This window comes from Pseudorasbora parva, chromosome 22, assembly GCF_024679245.1.
Source record: "Pseudorasbora parva isolate DD20220531a chromosome 22, ASM2467924v1, whole genome shotgun sequence".
Taxonomy (NCBI): Eukaryota; Metazoa; Chordata; class Actinopteri; order Cypriniformes; family Gobionidae; genus Pseudorasbora; species Pseudorasbora parva.
This window is the reverse complement of record NC_090193.1, coordinates 28,073,603-28,094,359: the sequence shown is the minus strand read 5'-3', so window position 1 is coordinate 28,094,359 and position 20,757 is coordinate 28,073,603. Positions and strand designations below refer to the sequence as shown.

General features: G+C 38.8%; 1 protein-coding gene across 2 annotated transcripts in view; it reads right to left on the bottom strand.

Moving 5' to 3' along the window:
- The window catches only part of ephb2b (eph receptor B2b), a 164,344-nt gene that overhangs the window by 70,869 nt on the left and 72,718 nt on the right, over positions 1-20,757 (bottom strand). The window contains exons 2-3 of one of the 2 annotated variants that reach the window (XM_067430810.1): positions 17,683-17,768; positions 8,958-9,642 (exon numbers count right to left, since the gene is read on the bottom strand). In XM_067430810.1, coding sequence (XP_067286911.1) covers positions 8,958-9,642; positions 17,683-17,768 — 771 coding nt within the window. The remainder of the gene's footprint in view (positions 1-8,957; positions 9,643-17,682; positions 17,769-20,757) is intronic. The other variant, XM_067430811.1, reaches the window with a different exon arrangement.

The window sequence follows — 20,757 nt, the reverse complement described above, 5'->3', positions numbered from 1 at the left end:
GTAAATATCATTCTTCCTCTCTGTCTGATGGCGCGTGTTCGTCTCAGCCATCTCACGTTCAATATCCGTAGCTGATAATAATATTGTCATTTTAAATCTAGCTTTACAAGCTTTCTGAATATGCTAGTGCTCTTTTCTGTCATTGTTAATTACCTCTTTAGTAAACCTATACATAACCAGCAAAAGCAGCACAGCTTGAATCTCTTCCATACTCGTTATTAATTTTTTTACAGTCTATTTTTAACCATGTAAACGACCTGACCGGTTACTTTTAAGTGTGCGTCCTTACAAGATGTGACAGCACGCGCCGCGCTCATGTTGGCAAAAGAGGAAAGTTCATTTTTCTGAGGGGTAAACTTTTTATTTCGTAAGTTATGAAGATAATGTTGGAATAAAGACACAGCGTATATTGCCCCAGGTACTTTTTTCTTTAACTGCGCCTGACAGAAGAATTATTTTTTTTCTGAGATGATTATAACACTTTACAACAAATAAATAGCTTATATAATACTGTATTAGTCCTGGTGGCCGTTAAGAGTTGCAATGGCTACAGTTAACACATTCCAGCTGGTGGAGAAAACAGCGTTGAAATTTTTGATACGGCAGACAACTGCATGTGACAAAATGATTGCCATTGAAACTCATCACATGTAAATACCAGATCAGTTTAGATAATGTCTCATGTAAACAGCCCACTAAATCTTTCAATCGGAATGACAAAAAAAGTGTGCTTGTAAATGTGGCTAGTGTCGCGCAAAAATGATTACTGTCCGTCACTGACTTAAGGAGCAGTCGCGCGCAGTCCTACATCACCGGACTCATTTGCCTAATCTTCACGGAACCTTAGATTGCGGTGGAAACGCAGACAGTTGCAGGTCTGGGGGGAGAAAAGTTCCTGTAAAAAAAGTTCCTGGTACAAATTGTTCCGGGTAATTTTGGTGGAAACGGGGCTTAAGATTATGTTTAGGTTATAACATTTCTGATTGCAGTAGGAACCCTGACACTTTTCAAATCAAACATTCTCAACTGTAAAGTGTGAAAGTAAGTCTTTGCTACCTATGGTGCATTTCACAGGAGAGTGATAGTGTAAGGTACTTACTATTGCTCAGGGAAAAATCTGACGTAATCTCTAAAGGTTAAGATGCTAGACTTTTCTGAGGAGGATTTTAGGTGAATCTGCTCAAACTGAAAAGCCGTAAGAATCCAAAAACTAGACTGTGTGTACATTTTGCTTGGATGAATCATGCAGTGTTAATCTGCAGAGGTGCTGCAAACAATCCCACAAATGAATTCTACTAATGACAAACATTTGTTTCTCTATTATCATTCATGATATTTGGCAGCAACTGAGTAAAACAGTTCACCTCTATTCGACCAACACTGTTCATAGCATGTTTTTATTTTTCAAATTTTGACCTTTTGCTTTTTGGTCCCTTGCTCCCAAAGCTTTTACACTGCACTTTAAGCAACAAAATATTGAAGGGTTAGGAAAATAGCTCTTCGGAGACCTGCATTGTCTGAAGAGCTGACAGCTGATATTAGCACAGTACGTCAGCCCAACTGTGAGGCATCCATTACCGATGATCCAGTCAAGGGGTGAACACATGCTCTTATCTTCTGCCCTTCACCCACTTTCTTGTTTAATCTTTAATCACCATATAAGAGGGGACTGGAGACATCATGTAGGGAGACCTTTTGTCAGCAACGATTTCTTATTTTAGAATCCATTACTACTCTGCAAATCTATCCCCATGAAGAAAAGAGGCACTCCTTTAAAGACATGTGGCTTTAAGCACAATTGCAAGTATCAAGCACTGCTGTGAGAATCGCCCAATGATAAATATCGAATGTTTTAGCAGAGGAAAGAAGAGCATAAAAATAAATATAAATATAATTATATGTTGTTTTAACCACATCTAAGACATAAATGTATTACAAATATTACAATTAAATTAAAGATGCAACCTTTTTAAGTTCTCTTGAGCCACATGTGGAGCACATCACACTGAAGTAAAACCTTTGAGAACCTAGTGTAACAAGATCGCCTAATTGATCTTTGTAAGGTCATGTGGCGGATCAGGAAACGACACACTTTGTAGCCTATATCCTTCAGAGCATAGCTGGGGGTCAACAGAGTGCGAACAACTGGAATCCTGCAGCAAAGATGGTCGCAGCGTGACACAGATAGCAGCCCTAGCCTTGCATCAGCATGAGAGCCATCTATCAAAATCTCCAGAAAAAAGGCTTGTAGTGTAACAAATTCCTAACCCTGCGCTAACCTCAAATGTCACTAAAGGTTAAAGAATTGCAATTTATATTGGCTTGCATGTCGATTGAATTCATCCATCACCAGTTGCTGTCGTAGCGGCGCAACAGCTGTACTGCTATTTGATCCTGATTTCTTCCCCAGAATCGAATGGTATTTGTGACAAAACATGCCCCGCTTTCTGTAACCCCTTGTTCGTTATTTGCCAGCGGTTAGCACATACTTGTAGCTCTTCAGAAGACACATGCCCTGTTTCTTTTCTTTCGACCCGTGACGAACTGATACTGCATCCTGTCTAGGCTTTTCAGTGCTCTGAGCATGAATCAAAACAGATGAAAGAGATCTCTGGCGTTTGTGAGAGGGGTCCCATGTATGATTGGAAAAAAACATCTACATTTTGGGTTTTAAAGGAGATCAAGCCCCTAACCTCTTTTCCACCTCAACCTAGTTGTGCTAGAAGAAACCGTTCCATCAGCAAAGACCTCTTAACCCTTTTGATTTTCATCTCTGAGAACTCATAAGGTGTCCTGAAAGAAAGACAGGCGTGAGAAATCCCTCAAATGAACAGAGATGCCACAGAATAGTGATTACAGCCTCTGAGGATCATGGGACTCCAACAACGTGAATCCCAGTGGACATGTGAGCTAATGACTGGCTGCTCGAAAACGCATGTGGAACAAGTTAACACATCGTGCTCCCTGAGCTCTGGGCCGTTCCCAGTCATTCCAGTCTGGCGTTATCACTTACAAGGGAGTGATGAATGTGCTGAGAGAAAAATGACGAGTGTTCCTCAAAGGAGTAAGTGTGGGTGGGTGAGTGGGGAGATATCTTTAGCTTTTAGAAAAGTTACATCTCTTCAGCTTCAGAAGGAAGGGGGGAAAAAAAGAGTAAGAAAAAAAAAACACCTGGACAAGCTGAAATGTCCATTACGGCAAGGCAACATGAAATAAAAGTGTATCACTACTCCCCTGGGTCTCGGTCGGTGGGTAGACAGCTCCTATGGTACTTGTGATCCTAATCCTTGGCTAGCGCAGAGGAATCTTTATTTTCTGGCCATGCAAGCGACGAGTCTAAGGACTCGACTTGTTGGCTTTACCGTGTGTCTGCTGTCACCAAGAGCACTTTGAGCTCTTTGTCACACTCCCACTCCCAGTGTTGGGCTCTAGAGTGAACAATTCAGAATGAGAGGTTTTAATTTCACTGCTTAATGTTCTTTACTTTCCCAATTAGAGCCCAGACTGGAGGGTTGGCAAGAGCAGAGCAGTTAGGAGCTCAGCCATAAAAGCGTGCCATGGGTCACATGTGGATTGAAGCTGTCTGAAAATGGCTGCTAAAAAGGCCATATTGTACATACTCAATAGGTGAGGGATAAGGTAGAAAAGAAAGTCGAGAGGTTTGTATTACATTGTGGCCATGCTATTCTGAAATGTATGTGTCCGTCAGCAGGAGATAATGCAGAAAATTGCTCAATGAAGTGTTGATGGGAGGCTGTGGTAAGAGGCCACTTCAGTGAAATAGCACTACAATCCATGGTCATGGGATTATATGAATGCTCGTGACTGAATACTTTATTAGACAGATTGAGCACTAGAGCTGTCCAACATTGATTTTCTTTTATTGTTCAAACCTCCAGCGAATTAATTGACGTATGGTTTAGATTTCATATACAATTTCAAAAAGAGCTAGAAATGCTCATTCAACAACCCAATCAAACAAACACAATTGCAGCATCAAGTTTTGGTTTGGCAAACTGTTAAGAAAAACAAAAGTACAAACAAAGTGCAAATACTCCTTTACACCTAAGACATAAAGCACTATAATCAACAAAACATGTTACAATAAAGTTAAACTTTGTTTATGTACTAATAAATGTTAACATTTCAAGTGATATAATGAAAAAAAGTATATTAAAAGGATAGTTCACCAAAAAAATGAAAATATCCCATGATTTACTCATCCTCAAGCCATCACCATAGGTGTATATATATAGGTGTATATGACATTCTACAGTCAGAGGTATATTTAAAAAATGTCCTGGCTCTTCCAAGCTTTAAAATGGCAGTGAATGGCAGCCCGAAATTCGAAGCCCCAAAAAGTGCATTCATCCTTTATAAAGGCTAGATGTCGGAAGCTAGATATTTGACAATATATTTTAAAGTTTTAAATATGGATATTTTTCTTACACAGTTGCATCCATTCACTTCAGAAGGCCTTTATTAACCCCAGAGCCATGTGGATTACTTTTAAAATGGATGGATGCACTTTGGGCTTAAACTTTTGGGCTGCCATAATGCCTGGAAGAGCTACATTGTTTAAAATAACTCAGACTGCATTTGTCTACAAGAAGAATGTCATATAGGCTGACACGAGGGTGAGTAAATCATGGGGTAATTTTCATTTTTGGGTGAACTATCCCTTTAATGTTAATATCATTTTTATGCTCAAAATAAACTTAGAATAATATTAATATATATATATATATATATATATATATATATATATATATATATATATATATATATATATATATATATATATATATATATATATAGTGTTGGAATTCTTGTGACATATTAAATAAACCCAAACATTTCAGCTTTTGTCTGGGGAATGGGTCTCTGCAAAGCCCTTCATTTAAACACTGAGGTCTGAAAGATGATGATGGGACAATTGTTTGTTTTGCTTCCTGAACCCCTGGGATTTCAGGCTGACCATACGCATTGCAGTGCCCCACGTTTGCTGTTAGCCAATTAGAGCTATCATTAAAAGCAGATGCTCCATGGAAAATAAAGAGAGCCACAGCGGCGTCTGTGCATCATGGGGATTTCTTTGAAAAAGCCTTGTCTATGTGGAAGGTAGCCAGCACCAGGAATCCAGAGGGATACACTGTCCTTTACTCCTTTCCTCAACCTCTATATCATCAGGACGTGGTTTGTCTTCAGCTTTTTTATTTACAGTATTGAGAATTACTGTAAGATTACATCAAACCTCAGGCTTAATCTTCTGTCTATGAATGTGCCACCACTCCACTGTCTCTTACTTCAATTCAACTCAAGCCTAAAACTGTGGTGGAAAACAAAAGTATGGTGCAAATTATTCATAGCATTATTATTTATGTTTTTACCTTCTCAAGTGTCGTCTGCTGTAGCATTTTAATAACAACGGCTTTGAGAGATTTCCCATTTATAATGTCTAAAATGTAGATGCCATAAATAAAAAACATGTAGAAAGACATATTTCACCATAAGGGAAACTGCGCTGTATCATTGCAGAGCCATAAATAAACTCTTGTGGATCTGGATCACACGACCACATTCTTGAAGAACGTACGAGTAATGCTTACCACTGTAAAACCTGCTCGCTCTCTTTCATCAGACTCAAGTTCATGAGAACTTCTCAACAGGTGGAAGGTCTGCACTCAATCAGTTTTGCCAAAGCAAGCACTTTGTCTTTCATCGACAATGCTATGCAGCTTAAAATACCTTCACCAAGGAGTCCCCCCAGTGCCGTTGCATTTGTTTGTGTTCATTTGATGTTCATGCCTAATGGGTATTAGTCGCAGTAGACTGCACAAAACACTACTTTCAATTACCATTTTGTCTTGTTTTCAGTTTGAAAACTGCTGAAAAAAGGTGTCAATGCTGTAAGACAAAAATACATATTAAAAATAAAGTCTCTGAAATAAAGTCTTTATATCAGTATTAATATGCAGCTTTGCTTCTCAAGTAAATCGTTTTTTTGTTTTAAGGTTATTTTTTTTGATATTTTCGCAGGAAAATAAGTAAAAAACAACCAATTAAAACTTTTTTTGCAATGTACATTTAACATGATCTCTACAGTTAGTATTATATTCCCATAGTTTACATTTCTAAACCCATGTTCCATAGATTGTGTAATCATATTACAATTTGGGAAAAATATGAGTATTGTTTGTTGACCTAGAGCCCCTAACCATAGTCTTCTATTATATCTTTCTGAGTATTCGGCTACCACTTCAAATGAACGTGTTCTGTGAAGAAGACCCTGTGCATCTCCAGAGAGTCCACGTCTTACACAGCTCTAAACGAAATCGGATCTGCCTTTATAAAGGACATTTCTGCTAAAGGAACCTGGCTTGCTTACTTGCTTAACTTACAGCGCCTCCCTGGGAGGAAATTTAATATTGTTAGTAAAACAATCTCAATTCGCTGACAAGAAGTCAATGCCATCGCAAGCATAAATAAATTGGTATGTTGTCAATATTTTGACAGACGTCATGTCGAAGAATCGTTATCTGTTGAAAGCGCTGCAGAACACTTAATTGAAACGTGCATAATTACGCACTCGTTCATAGAGAGGTGTCTGCATAAAGTGTTAGTGGAGTTGTGAATGTAGCTGTGAGACGGATCTTTCATCTGCAGATCTTATGACCTCTCGCAAACCAAGAACGTAAGCGGACACCGCGGCATCCCGGCGAAAACATCTTTCACAAATCAATTCATTACGCCCAACTCTCGCCAGTTAAAAAGCCTCTCTTTCTTGAATCAACCCATCCCCCGACCACTGACCACAGTCCTGACATTGTCTCACGCAGCGGTATCAGCTTTCCCTGCCGGAGAGATAAATGGCTCAATGAATTGAAGGCAGACCTCGATCAAAACCGCTTATGTATAATAGACAACCACGAACAATAACCTTGTTTCATATTAAATTATTTTATCTAAAAAATAAAATCTACTAAATATAGCATTTGCCCAATAATAATGTTATGGTTAGAGTTGGGCAAAATTCTGAATTGCAAAAATTGCACAATATAGGCAGTGCTAATCGTCAAACGCTCATCATAGCTTTCTCTAACCTTAAGAGTGCTGATCCAAGGTCAGTTCTAGTGCCTCATTAACAATATTTAGCGCATGGGATTAGCTGGGATACAAGATTAGAGAAATTATATTGCATTAGCACTCTCTCATCCAGATTTGCAATCAGGCCCTGCTGTCTTAAAATATTATGAAATATTACTCAATGCATTAATATTGACTAATGCTTTATGAATATGAGCTAAATGCTCAGTGATTAGGATCATTATTCTCTCTGTTAGGAGCAAGTCTTAAAGCAAAACACTGACAGTGTGATTTAACAAGCACCTTTTTATAGCTTGTTTGATTTGACTATGAGCCTCTCCATTATTCTCTCACAATTATATTGTTTTTAAACCCAGGTGTTTACAGAGATACCTCAAGTCCAAGCAGACTCTTGAAATATTAAAACCATAGCATGCAGTAAATTACATGAAGGCCAAAAACAACCAAATGTGTATAATTATGTCAGCTCTTCAATTTAGAGTAGACAGCTTGACGATTTATCGGCAGGTGCTCCTGTAGAAGGATTGTGACCGTACTCATTAACGGTCATTGAATGCATATCGGCAGAGCGCCGCCCTGCTAGTGCCTGCAATGAGCGGCTATTATCGCAGCTCATCCTGGACTAGACGGGGAGTCGGTGTGGTAATTACAGCCGGGCTTACCAAGAGGCTGAGCGAGTGTGTGTGTCTGTCTGTGCGAGTGGGTGCGGAAGGGCGGGGGGGGTCTGAAACACAGGTGGGCGTTTTATTGTGTCGTCTGTGTCAGCGTGGAGCCTGTCTGAAGGCTGTCGTTGCCGTGGGAACAGGACCCGCCGTCGGGCGAAACGAGAGCTCCCGCTGTAGAGCGAGTTGAATTACAGGTGAGGCAGGCTGAAGGAGAGGAGCACTGGGGTTTGGATAAGAAACGATCAATATGCTCACACACTGTGAAAGGGCCAGCTTACATTGATGCTGCACAGGGATACTGTGAAAGGGTAAAAAACAGCCATACTAACCACATCAACATGTTTGAGTTGCCTGGGATATCACAGTGAAACCACAACATCAACAGTGGGCCATTTTTAGAGCTTCAGCTTGGTAGGAAATATGTGCTGTAGCTTGTAGGTCATTTCAGAACACATACTAAACAAACATCTAAAAATCCTACAGTATGATTAATGTATCACGCAAAATTGAGCAAAATAAAAGCCCATCACACCAAGAACTGTAAAGATACCTATAACGATTACAATATTAGCATCCACACCAACACACTCAATATCGTTTGATTACAACCAAGCGCTATTATGTTGTCTGCCTCTTTAAAGCAGTATGGATTCACATTTGCTGTCAATGTTTTTATCATCCATCCACTGAAAAATATATAGAATTAGAATGTAGCTATTAGAATATTCCAAGGACACCAAGGACCGTATGATAATGATATTGATATAGTTTTAAAAATCGTCACCATAACTATAACAATATCATTGAAATTATTTATAAATATAATAATTATGTGTGTTTAATCATTTTTAAATGCTGTCATTTTTCTTAAGCATAACTGTAACAAAATATTGGCTTTATGCTATAAGAAAAAACAAAATGTTGCCAAAATATACATTGTGAGAACAAGCCTTAAAATATACTGCAATTTTTTTATTATTATTATTAAGAAATTGTATAATATTTTAAGGATGTTAGATGTTTTTTGTGAGACTATGAGAAAAATGTGCTGTAAGACGACAGATAACCAAAAGACAAGCACACAAAGACTTCTGCTTTTTAGGGTCAGTAGCAGCTGTGACCTAAAAATGAAAAGAGTTTTGTGCAACATGACAAGACTAGACATTAGAAGAAGAGCATGCTTACCTCTGCAAACAGTCCCATTCTCCACAGCCTCGTGCCCTGCTTTGCACATACAGCGACCAATAGGGACCATCCACTCTCCATCTCCATTACAGTACAGTTTAATGGGAACGTCGACCTCCTCTGCATTAGGGACGCACACTCCCCTCGCCGCCACCAGTGAGGTGCTCTCTGCTCCTGAAAGTGTCTCCTGAAATATCGCTCCATTGCGGATGGTGCGAGGGCACTTCCGGTAGAACACTCGCACGGCGATCAGCGACATGCACCCGCCATAGTCCTGGAAGGCTAGGTAGAAACCGTTACGGGAGACGGGGCCGAAACTGCGAACCTCTGTGTTAATCTTCATGACGCGCCCACCCAGGTCTACTTGTGAGAAGCTCTCGTCGGCCGCTATGGTATCCACCTTGATCCAAGGGTTTTCCATCCATGGGGGAAAGACTTTGGTGGCCGTGTCGGTGTCTGATTCATAGTAGTAGAGGTTGAATGTTTCCTTGCAGGAACCAGGGACTTTTGGGATGCTGCTGCAGTCTCGTACCGAGAACTTCATCTCCACATGAATGCGCTGAGCACCTCTTCGGCGGATGTACTTGGTGCGCACCCAGTTATTTTGGTTGGCAACGAAGACATTACATACCTGATAGGTACGAATGGTGTTCATATTCTCATCGTAGCCACTCACTTCTTCCCACTACAAAGAAAATGAGAAAGCAAAGGTTTACAAATTGGTTTTACATCCAGTTTTTTTTTTCTCTAGACAAGGAGAAATTGGATGGGAATGGGAACAATGCTTCAGTTCATTTACTACCATGGTTACTCTTTTTTTTTTTAAATGTATTTGTTTGAATTATTAAATATGTGCTCATACCTACAGATAATACAAACAGTCAATCCCTTCTCCTAGTTCTAGCTAGATTTAAAAAATGACTTGACTGCAGAAACTATCATGTTATAGACACATTTGTATCTCTGCAACAGATCTCTGGAGGGCTTCACAAGCACCTGAACCATTTTCAGCAGCTTTCCCCATATGCACAGGCCAGATAACTGAGCACATGAGGATTGAGGTGGGAAAGAGAGCAAAATTCTCTTGCTAGACTGCCAACAGACCCTGGCACTAGGCATAGAAAGGGCTGGCGCTGGCGTGGGTTTTGTGTAGACCCCCACATGGCAGTGCCAAGTGATTCTGGTCTCTATTTATTTATTTATTTCTCTCTCACTTGCTCTCAGTTTCTTGCACTGTATAAAAATATGAACTATTAATATAGCTCAGACAGAAACAAAGAAAAGTTGATACACTTTGATGTTTAAACAGTCATTTATTTTGTGCTCTGCTGCCTATTTTCTGTCTTCAGGCAGCTTAAAATGCAGCCAGCACTAGCATTATTAATTTCTTTCCCTCACAACGAGAAAACAACTGAGCATAGTTTATCGAAATTAAACAAACATGCTGACTCAACAGTAAAACAGAGAAAAAAAGTGTATTGAAGGGCTAGTTTATCCAACAATTCTGAGACGAGACGAGACGAGACGAGACGAGACGAGACGAGACGAGACGAGACGAGACGAGACGAGAAGAGAAGAGAAGAGAAGAGAAGAGAAGAGAAGAGAAGAGAAGAGAAGAGAAGAGAAGAGAAGAGAAGAGAAGAGAAGAGAAGAGAAGAGAAGAGAAGAGAAGGAAAAGCAGAACATTTACCTTCAGCTGACCTACTGATCATTAGTGTAACAACTCACATAAACATTAAAAAAAATCCATCCTGTTGAACATTACAAACCTAAGATAATCAAATTATACGGAAAGCATTTGATAGAGTGAAAGAGATTTCTTGTAAAATTTACAAGTATATATTGCACAGACTAAAGCATGAAGGGTACACGCGCCAGGGACTTCACTGCTCGGCCTAAAGTGACTCCAGATGACTCCATTGTGGTTTTCAGCCAACTTGCCTGCAATCAAGCCACAGGCTTACAGCACTAAACAACTCAAATACCAGGCAAATAAGTATTGACCTCGTCCAACAGGGAAAGCCCTTTTCTTCACCTTTTTTTTTTTTTTTTTTTTGTTCGCACCATGGCCTCAAAGCCCAGCAAGAGATCACCCAAACCCTCTCCAAAACACCCTCTCCTTGAGTGTCTTACTCTTCACTTAACAGCTGACATAATTTCCCAAATTAGTTGCTGCTTAACAAGGATTTTGACAGAGTTTTGACAGACTGGGGGAGAAAGTCAAGCCTTTCCAAGACCTCCATTCTATCAAATGATCTTGGACTAATTAAAACAGCTTTCTTTCCTAGCAGCTTTTGTTCTTTATTCCCATGCCTCTGTTATTCGGCTGAAATGAACTGAAATGATTCTGGATAGGATTGTGGTCATTAACACTTGCACTTTGTGTGTGTGTGTGTGTGTGTGTGTGTGTGTGTGTGTGTGTGTGTGTGTGTGTGTGTGTGTGTGTGTGTGTGTGTGTGTAAAAAATTAAGTTTTCCATCACTTCAGCTCAGTCCTTTCAAGCAGCCAGATGTGTCTTGGGTCACTGGCAGCCATTGACCTTGCCACCTTTCTTAAGGATGACACATTCTTCTATGAACCAGAAAGAGGAGTAAGAATGAAGGGTAGTTAAACAAGAGAGGACAGAGTGTAGCATCCTCTTGTTTGTAGTCTGTCACTCTGACTAATCAAATCAGAAAGAACTGATATAAAAGCAATGTTGCTAATGAGAGCCTGAGTAAGCGCGTACCACATGATGGTCCAACAAACGGCCTTTAAAAGGAAAGAATCCCTTTGTGCTGTCTCCGCTTCCCTGCCACTCTTTCATCAGAGGCAAAGGGGAGAACCAAATGAGAAATAATAAGAGCCAAGCGATCAAGCACTGAGTGTGAAATTAGAAGAAACATCCTTATTTCCAAAGGTTTTCTCCAGGACTTTCAGTGGGAGTGTGGCTAAAGGGTGACCATGTGTTTTAAGAGGGATTAAATGGTGAGTTCAGATAAAATTTTGTAATATGGAAGGCCACAAAAGAAACCTCTAATAATAATAATAATAATAATAATAATAATAATAATAATAATAATAATAATAATAATAATAATCATAATAATTTATCATTTAAAATAAAAAAACAGGTTAAAATCAATACAATTATTAATTTAATCTGTTAAAAAATAAATAAAGTTGTATAAGATGTTAATTACTACTCATTTTATTTTATTAAATAGTCAACAGTTATGTTAAATCTATATATGCTGAATCTATGGGTAATGCACCACTTCCTGCTGAATCTATGATATACTGCTCTCAGAAGTGTGTCAGGGCCTTTATCAAAAAGTATGTTAAGACCCACAAGAAGAGGCTGGCTGCCCTCTTGTTAAGAGGTCAGAGCCTTAAATAGGGGGGCTCTTCTCCAGTGGTGCAACACCGACCTCGTGTTCCTATTTACTGGCACCCAAATATAAATCTATGCCACCATTAGGTCTAAGGACTGGAGCTATGCTTTAAGGGTCACAAGCAAATATAAGAAAGACCATTATAAAGACTGCTAGTGCAGAACCCAGAGCTTCGGTCCACTGGATGAGAACACATCTTGGGATTTATGGGCCCCACATGGTCTTGATCTGCAGTCTTTCAATTATGACAAGATAACTATAGTCTGTGTTCTTTTCTTACTCTAGTGTCCTATAATAATTCAACTAGACATTGCAAGCTGTTCAAATTAAGCCAAGCATCTCTATATATCATAGTTCACGTTAAAGGGATAGTTCACTTTAAAATGAAAATTCTGTCATCCTTTACTCACCCTCAAGTTGTTTCAAACCTGTATGAATTTCTTTCTTCAGCTGAACACAAGAGAAGATATTTTGAAGAATCTCAGTAACCAAACAGTTAACTGGAGCCATTGACTTCCATAGTAGGGGAAAAAAATTATATGGACGTTAATGGCTGCAGTTAACTGTTTGGTTACTGAGATTCTTCAAAATATCTACCCTTTTGTTCAGCTGAACTTAGTCCAAACCTCAAAAATGAAAATTCTGTTACAACCAAGCAAAAAGGCCCCCCTCGTTTTGCTCCCAAACCGGAACGCGTCGTTCATTTTCAGAACACAGATTACGATATTTTTGATGAAATCCGAGATTTCTTTGACCTCTCCATAAACAGATATTAAATGAAAACTTTCAAGGCCCAGAAAGGTAGTAAAGAGATTCTTAAAATAGTCCGTGTGACAGTGGCTCTTTCTTAATTTTATGAAGTGACTGTAGCGGGGTTTGTGGATGGGAGGAAGGAGGCGGGAACCGCGAACGTTTAACAACTTTTAATCAAAACAATAAACAAAACGAAAGTAACGCGGGCAGCCCCTCACGAACGACTGCCCGAACATATAATCCAGGCCTGGTCCTCTCTCCTTTCACCGTCTTCACTCCTCCTTTTATGTTCCCGTCACTCCGCCGTGAGACGAGACCGGTGTAGACGCACACGCGCAGCTGGCACTCATTAGCACTCGTCACCGGCCCGCTCTCACGGCCCCTCGCCTCGCTGCTTGCCACAGTAAAGAGAATACTTTTTTTGCTCAAACTAAAATAACAACTTTATTCAGCAGTTTCATCTAGCCTGTGTCAGACTCTTAAGCTGTTGTGTTGTACTGCTCACATGAACAGCGTCGGCCAATGGTAAGCCAGCATTCCGGAAGCGCTGCACTGTTTACATCACATCAACATTGTAAAAGTCTGACAGAGGCTAGAAGAAATTGTTTAATAAAAGTTTTATTTTGCAGTAAATTTGTGCTTAACTTGCTAAAAACACTTTATCAAATAAAATCACAACATTCTGGTAGGAACCCAACAGCATGAGTATTTATTAAATTAAAAGCAGTTCTGTCTTGCTGTCTTTGGATGCAAGAATGTGTCCTCAGTGAACATCCTTAAAAATGATAACACTTTGGCAAACAGAATGTTTTAGCTATATGACTAATCTTATGTAAACAGTGTCTTCGGCATAGCAAAGTATCTCATTTCAATAAATCATGCTTTAAAAAAATGGAAGTCTCAAATGAACTGAATTAAACTTGTAACTTGCACTGGGAAAAGGAGCTCTGTGATAAATGGCACACTGTTCTTGTGGACAGAAGTTTAGAAACGATAACTCCCCTGCCACCCAAGACGAAGGAAAGTTCACAGCCGAGCTGTGATCTATAAGTCTCCCAGACAGAGGCTCTCTCGGCTACAGTGGAGCCACACGCTTGTGCTGAATTATGAAAAAGGCTTGCTCCAGGGGATGCAGAAGTTGGCCGTGATCAAGCTTTTGTGTTATATTAATTGTTCCACTATGACACGGCTCTGAACTTTTATTTGGACTTCTGCGTCTTTTACAAATAAACTGTCAGAACCTTATGAAGTTTACATGAAGCCAGCAATTAAAGCTCTCCCAGGGCTGTCATTTGTATTCAAGCATTTGTAACTAGTCGAGTGGTGCTGATGAGTCCTGTGAAATATGCTGACTCCACATCTCACTGCAAAGCGCTCTTTGGACGCAAAGAAATACATTGTAAATCTGCATAAATAAATAATTCACGCAGAGGGGCGAAAGGGAGCATGTATGACAGCTCCTGAGGGAAAGTTTCCCAATTTGCCGTTGTAGGAAATCTGACAGACAGAGTCACATTGAGACATTTGTCCTGAGGGGACATGTGGGACAAATGACAACCGGATATTTCAGCTAAAGTGCAGTGGGATTACAACCCTAACCAAGATACTGAGCTCCCCACCATTAGAGAGATTGACAGAGAGACAGAAAGTGATTGAAAAAAAAATGAGAGGCGACCTACAAACTGAGCCGTCTATGGCTGTCAGCTTCAATTACCTCTATCCACTGGTAATGCACAACATGTGAAGTAAGACAAACAAGCTTCCTATTGCTTCTTTAACCCTTCTGTCTATCTATATCCATGTGGATCATGTTTACATAACTCATACGAATCAAGGACATGACAAAAGAGTTATGCTGGTAAAGGGCAGCTTATTTCAATTTTGACATGTGACCACACAGACTTTTTATTCCCTAAAATAATACAATAGTTTTAGACCAGTCCACATTGAAATTGATTCTTGAACCAAATTATTTACGGTGGTTCTGAAAGGTTTGTGTTGGTTGAAACATTTGTTTCTTGACAACTTCATGTAGCTCATGTCATGCCAATCAGAAATACTGAAACGACATGGTTTTAAAGAAGGAAACCACATTTTTAAGATAAGCTAAAGGGATAATTTGGTTAGTGCTGTTTTGGACGCCACTGACTTTCATTGTATGGAGAAGAAAAAACAATGACATTTTTCATAGTATCTATCGTCTTCCACAAAAGGAACATTTCCATTTTCGGGTGAAATATCCCTTTAACAGCGGGCATTTGTGAGCATGTTCCCCTTTACAACATCACATTTCATTGTTCATTATTCCTCGCAAAACAGACAGAAGGAGTTCATGAGCATGCAAATAAAGTCACGGATGATTAATGACTGGTAGATCTGGACCTTGAGGCAGTCAATTGAGGGCCACACTATCACACTGATTAGTTACACAAATGTACTAGCTTATTTTCATGTTCTGCATCAGTAAGCAATGAGTCCAGATGCATGACCAAAACTCGGTTTGAACATGGTGGCATTTACACACATTTGTAATGTCTCCTGCAAACGCTGTTCTCTAACTAAGCCGGTAATGACTTAATTTACAGCCTCATGAGGATGTGTACAGACTGCTCACACCATAGCGTAAATTAAAAACAAGTCATCCTAAATAAAATGTTTACTTGACATAAAATGCTCCCAGTGCTACATGAGGGAAAATAGTATTTTTACATGATAAAACAACCATTTATAAAGTGGCCTTGAAATAGCTGAAAATACGTTAAGCTTTTGTTGACTTAAATTGTGAGGTTAACAGAATGAATCGAGGTTTACATAGCGCTGCTTACTGAAAACGCTCTCCAACTTGACATTTCCTCTACCACTTCGTTTTTAGAGTAAACACAGTGTTATTGTAAAGAAAGAGTCTGATTCTGTATAGCTGCTCAAATCAAGGATTGCAGGCCACTTTACAGTTATATAGATGGCCAAGAATTTAATTAAAAGCCAGTAAATTCCAACTTTGATTTCAAAAGTCTGTAAATTATTAAAAGACATCTGAAATTGTAACATAAGAGTTTGAAAAGCTGATGTGCAAGTCCAAACAAGTCACTATGCAGACATGTGGAGTAATAGGTACAGTCAAAAATAATAACAGAAAGCACATGAAGTATGTGCTCCTCACACCTGGCTATGATAAAGGGTTACCATAAATCTTTCTTTAATGTAGGTGTTAACTTCCATAATTACACTGTTCAATGCAGTATATTGCACCTACATAAAACATCAAGGGGTAATACATTCAAGACACAAATGTGAATGAATGAATGAATGAAAGAATGAATGGGTGAATGAATGAACAAACCACATCTGGATTTTTTCTCCTTGACAGTTCGGCAACAGGGGTTTGTTTTGCAAAGCTATTCAGTGGCATGAAAGCCAACTGCTGATAGAGTGCTCTATATTTTGACTGACACTGATACTTTCGTTAAGCCCACAAGGCTCTGCAGGGGTGTAAGACAATAACTTAAAGTCTTTCTCTCTGTAAGGTTTACAGAATCCCACCTGTTTAGTGCTGCTGCGGGGAACCACCATGCATGTCCTGACTTTAGTTAAAATGTGCAATGTCTTGCTGGATACTATTCTCTGTATCTATATAGAGACTCTAAGTATGTGGTGTCCGAGGGAAAATTGAAACAATCACCACCATTCCTTGCTGAAGAATCCATTTCCACCAAGATGCTGGGGCCATTTTGCATTTTCTACATTTCTGAGTGTGTGAAACAGTGAATACGTTTCACGATATTTCATTTCACACTTTATATCAAGACTTTCCCTTTGTCTGTGTAGCTATTGAGAAAGTTTTGTTAATCCTTCAGAGTTGTACAGATGAAAAAGATTTGATGACGGCATGACGCAAAGCATGTGTAATTCCGTTTCTTTTGTTATAGAGGAAAAGAAGAGGTGAATCTTATTTGGTGCAGATTGAATCCAGAGCCTCAGACCTACAGACCCCAGACCTCTTTGTTCTTTTATATTGATTACTCTAATCAGTATGGGGGGGAGAAAGCTGTGTGCCCTCAGGTTCGAAGAGAAGATGGTGAGCAAAATTATATCTAAAGAACTTTGAAGTTGCTCAGCCACATTGTCAGCCTTCTATCCTCTTTTCTTCCTCCATTTTTTGTCTCGGCCTCTCACAGACTTCTATTTTTATTTTACTGCTTCCAGACGCATGGAATGGTATAATTTAAACCATCCCCCCAAACAGACACAGAAGCATAAATAATTGAATAAAATAGGGAGTGGTTTTTTAGAAATACACCAGCAAATTACTCAGTAATATATATTTTCCCCCAGATCTGTTCAGGAAGAACATAGATCCTGGTGTGGGGGAGGAGACGATTAATTACTCCCTGACCAGTGGGTGCTGGGCAGGCATGAGCCTTGATGGATGAAACCTAGTCTTTGTGGCACTATATGTTAAGAATTCATATCCAGTTTCTGACACAAGCATCAGAGAAAGTAGGATTAATTGATCATTACATGTAACCTCAGTAAATTGCATGCAGTAAAAAGACCAACTTAATTAGAACTAGACATCTGTTAATATAAAAGACACTTACACTTACACTATTGTCACTTGTTCCCGACACTGGATATACTGTCCAGCCAAGCTCTGCGGTCGCTGTGGTGGAATCCATCAACATTTCTATGGAAGCAGGAGGAAACATAAAAAGGTTATACATCCAGGTCATGCTTTGTATAATGTTCAATGTCTGTGAGTTCATTCATGAACAGATATCAGCCAAAGGATCAAGCAATCTATCGTTTATCCTCAATAAACATAGTGAGGAAAACTGCTAATGTTGTCTCAAATAATTCCGAGAAGTTCCTAAAATACAAATAAACCCAGAAAGAAATAGACTCTGATGTTCTCCCCAGTCTTTGCCTAAGGAAATGCTGGAGAAGTATAATAAGCTATGAATATTTCATATATTTTCATGCATTAACATCATTCTTTATCCAGACATTTATAGAGGCTTGTGATACCACTTAACCAACTGCTCCATAAAATACTATCAACACGTTTGACACGAATCAGCCTTAAATCTGTTACTATATTACAGCTGTCTCTAGTAGTAAAGATGAAAAATGCTATAAAATCAAGAAGGGAGCAGGAAATAGTGGGTTCTGCTTCTCTGCTGTGTGATTCAACCAACATATTTTACAGACAACAGCCCACTATCAAGCTCCACCACTGCAGAGGGTTACATGGGGGTATAGAGGATGTAGGTTAGCAGTTGGACAATGATGAGATACCCTCTAGAGACACTTTCAATAATGACATGGCAGCATATTGATCCTGGGAAACTATAATCTTTTACAGACTTTACTATGCCTAAGCAGACAAATGCATGAATATCCAAAAATATGCATATTGCATCCTTCTAGCCATATTTACATATATTTACATATATATCTAAATTTGTGTTCAGATTAACTCCTATCACAGTTCTAGGGCTGTTGATAATAGGAGTAATAGCATATACTTGAGAGAAAGGATATTTTTGTGGTAATAAAAATATATGTAATATTGATATATTGATATATTCTCCTGTGTTGGTGTAGGTTTCTAAATAATTTTGAATTTTGAATTTTGAATTTTTTGATTTTCAAATCTGATGAAATGGTGCACATCATGTTCCCAGATGAACGTTATAGCAAACCAAACGCCACGCAAGGAAGTGATAACTGTTCACGTGGAGCAGCATTTACAGTGAATGAAGCCAATCTGAGACGCATGTAAACCATGTAAATAAAGTGCATATATATTAAACCCTCTGTGCATATTTATTTAATTATTTATTTATACAAATCATTATTTAAGCCTTTGTGAATGTACAATATCACTATGCTATAGTATGTTCATTAAATGGTTTCAATATATTGTGCAGCCTTAGAAAACTGTCCAATAACGATGGATTCATGGATTATAGTCCGTGGACTGCGCCATTTTCCAGATATTTTGCTGATTACTCAACAGGGGTAAATTGTAATCAAGGATATTTTTAAATCGAGTCCTCAAATTTAATCTAGGAATCATGACAGGCCTACACAGTAGACAGTTTGGGTCACCATTTATGGGTGTACAGGATTTGAAACCACTTGAAAAGACTATTTTCATGGCGAACAAGGAAAGTTAATTTGAATTTGGTTTGCTCATACTGCATGCTAATATGAAAGCTAATTAAACTATTGTAATTAAAATATAATTCTGCTGCCTCCTAATATTGAGAGGGATTAAAATTTGTAAACTGTGCTTGCCGCTGATGCTAAATCCACACATTTTATATAAATCTAGTAATGGTAACACCAAAAAAAAAAAAAAAAATTCACTAAACAGGTATATTACTGTTTCTTATCAATATTAAGCATGGATATAATGGCTTTTAAATCAGTTATCACTCAAAAAGCTCCATAAATAGCCCCTCTATGTACATTTGCATTAAATATTCAAGAGTACATTCATCTCCCCTAGATAAAACATTGATATTCTACAGTTTGTAGAAATATAGTGAGAAGCATTGTATGCATGTCATAAAGAAACTGCATATTTGAGTGCTCCTGTAAAGGGAAAAAATTATAATCAGATGAAAGATGTTTGTTTCAGAAGATCAATCTAATAACAATTATTACAATTACTCCAGCTGTTCAATGTCAGGTCAGACCTTCAAGTAACAAGCTTAGCCAGCCTTTCACCCACTCGTTCTGTGCTGAGACTGCTAGGTTTTGAGGGGGGAAAAATCTAGTTACTGGAGGCCAGTTACTCTACTTCTACTGATTAGTTGGTGTTAAAGAACATCCGAAGTAATTGGGGTCAAAAAGAACACATTTTGCCGTCTGGGGTCCTCAGAGGCACGGGATGATAGTTCTCAGTTCAGATTGGCCGTCAGTCATCCCATGTGAATATTCCATGTTATCGCATTGATGGCTTAATTAATTTCCTCTAGTAATTAGAGTAAGGCTAAGTTGTAAGACTTTTTGAGGGAAACAGAGGAAGTTCGGGTTTTATCACAGTCGAATGCAGCTGTTTTGACTTCCTTTTACAAGCAACAGAGTACAAAACGTCTTTCAAAAGCCTCAGCTTGAGGCCACCATAATTACCAGTCTTAGCTATTGGAAATACTTATTCATTTACAGAATTTTCATTAATCTTGCATTAGGCTATTTGATCATTTTAAATGCGCTTTCAAGCACTGGTTGCAATTAAGACGGGGCCTTGAAAACGATTGAGATTTTGAAGGAAAACAGTAAGTGTACTGTTTGGGGCTGTGCAGAGGAACGCAGCATTTCGGCATGTCTCTAGATTCCATCTGAATTTTATTCCAGGAAAAACCAAAGCATTCAATGAAAAAACTACATGTGGGTCCAATTTATTTTAAAAAGGACATATTCCATCTCTTAGGAACACAAATTTAAGCTAAATTACATTTGATTATCACTAAGCCTAAAATGTATACTCAGATTGCTATGAATAGACATCCAGAGTAAATTTCATGAGTCTAAAATGAATATCTGCTTTCAGTTGGTACACAGAGGTGAAATCAAAATACAATTATAGGCCATAATAAACAATGGAATTGACAAAGTGGCAACGTGAATTTTCTAACATCATGCCGAGTACTTGTGGGCATGTG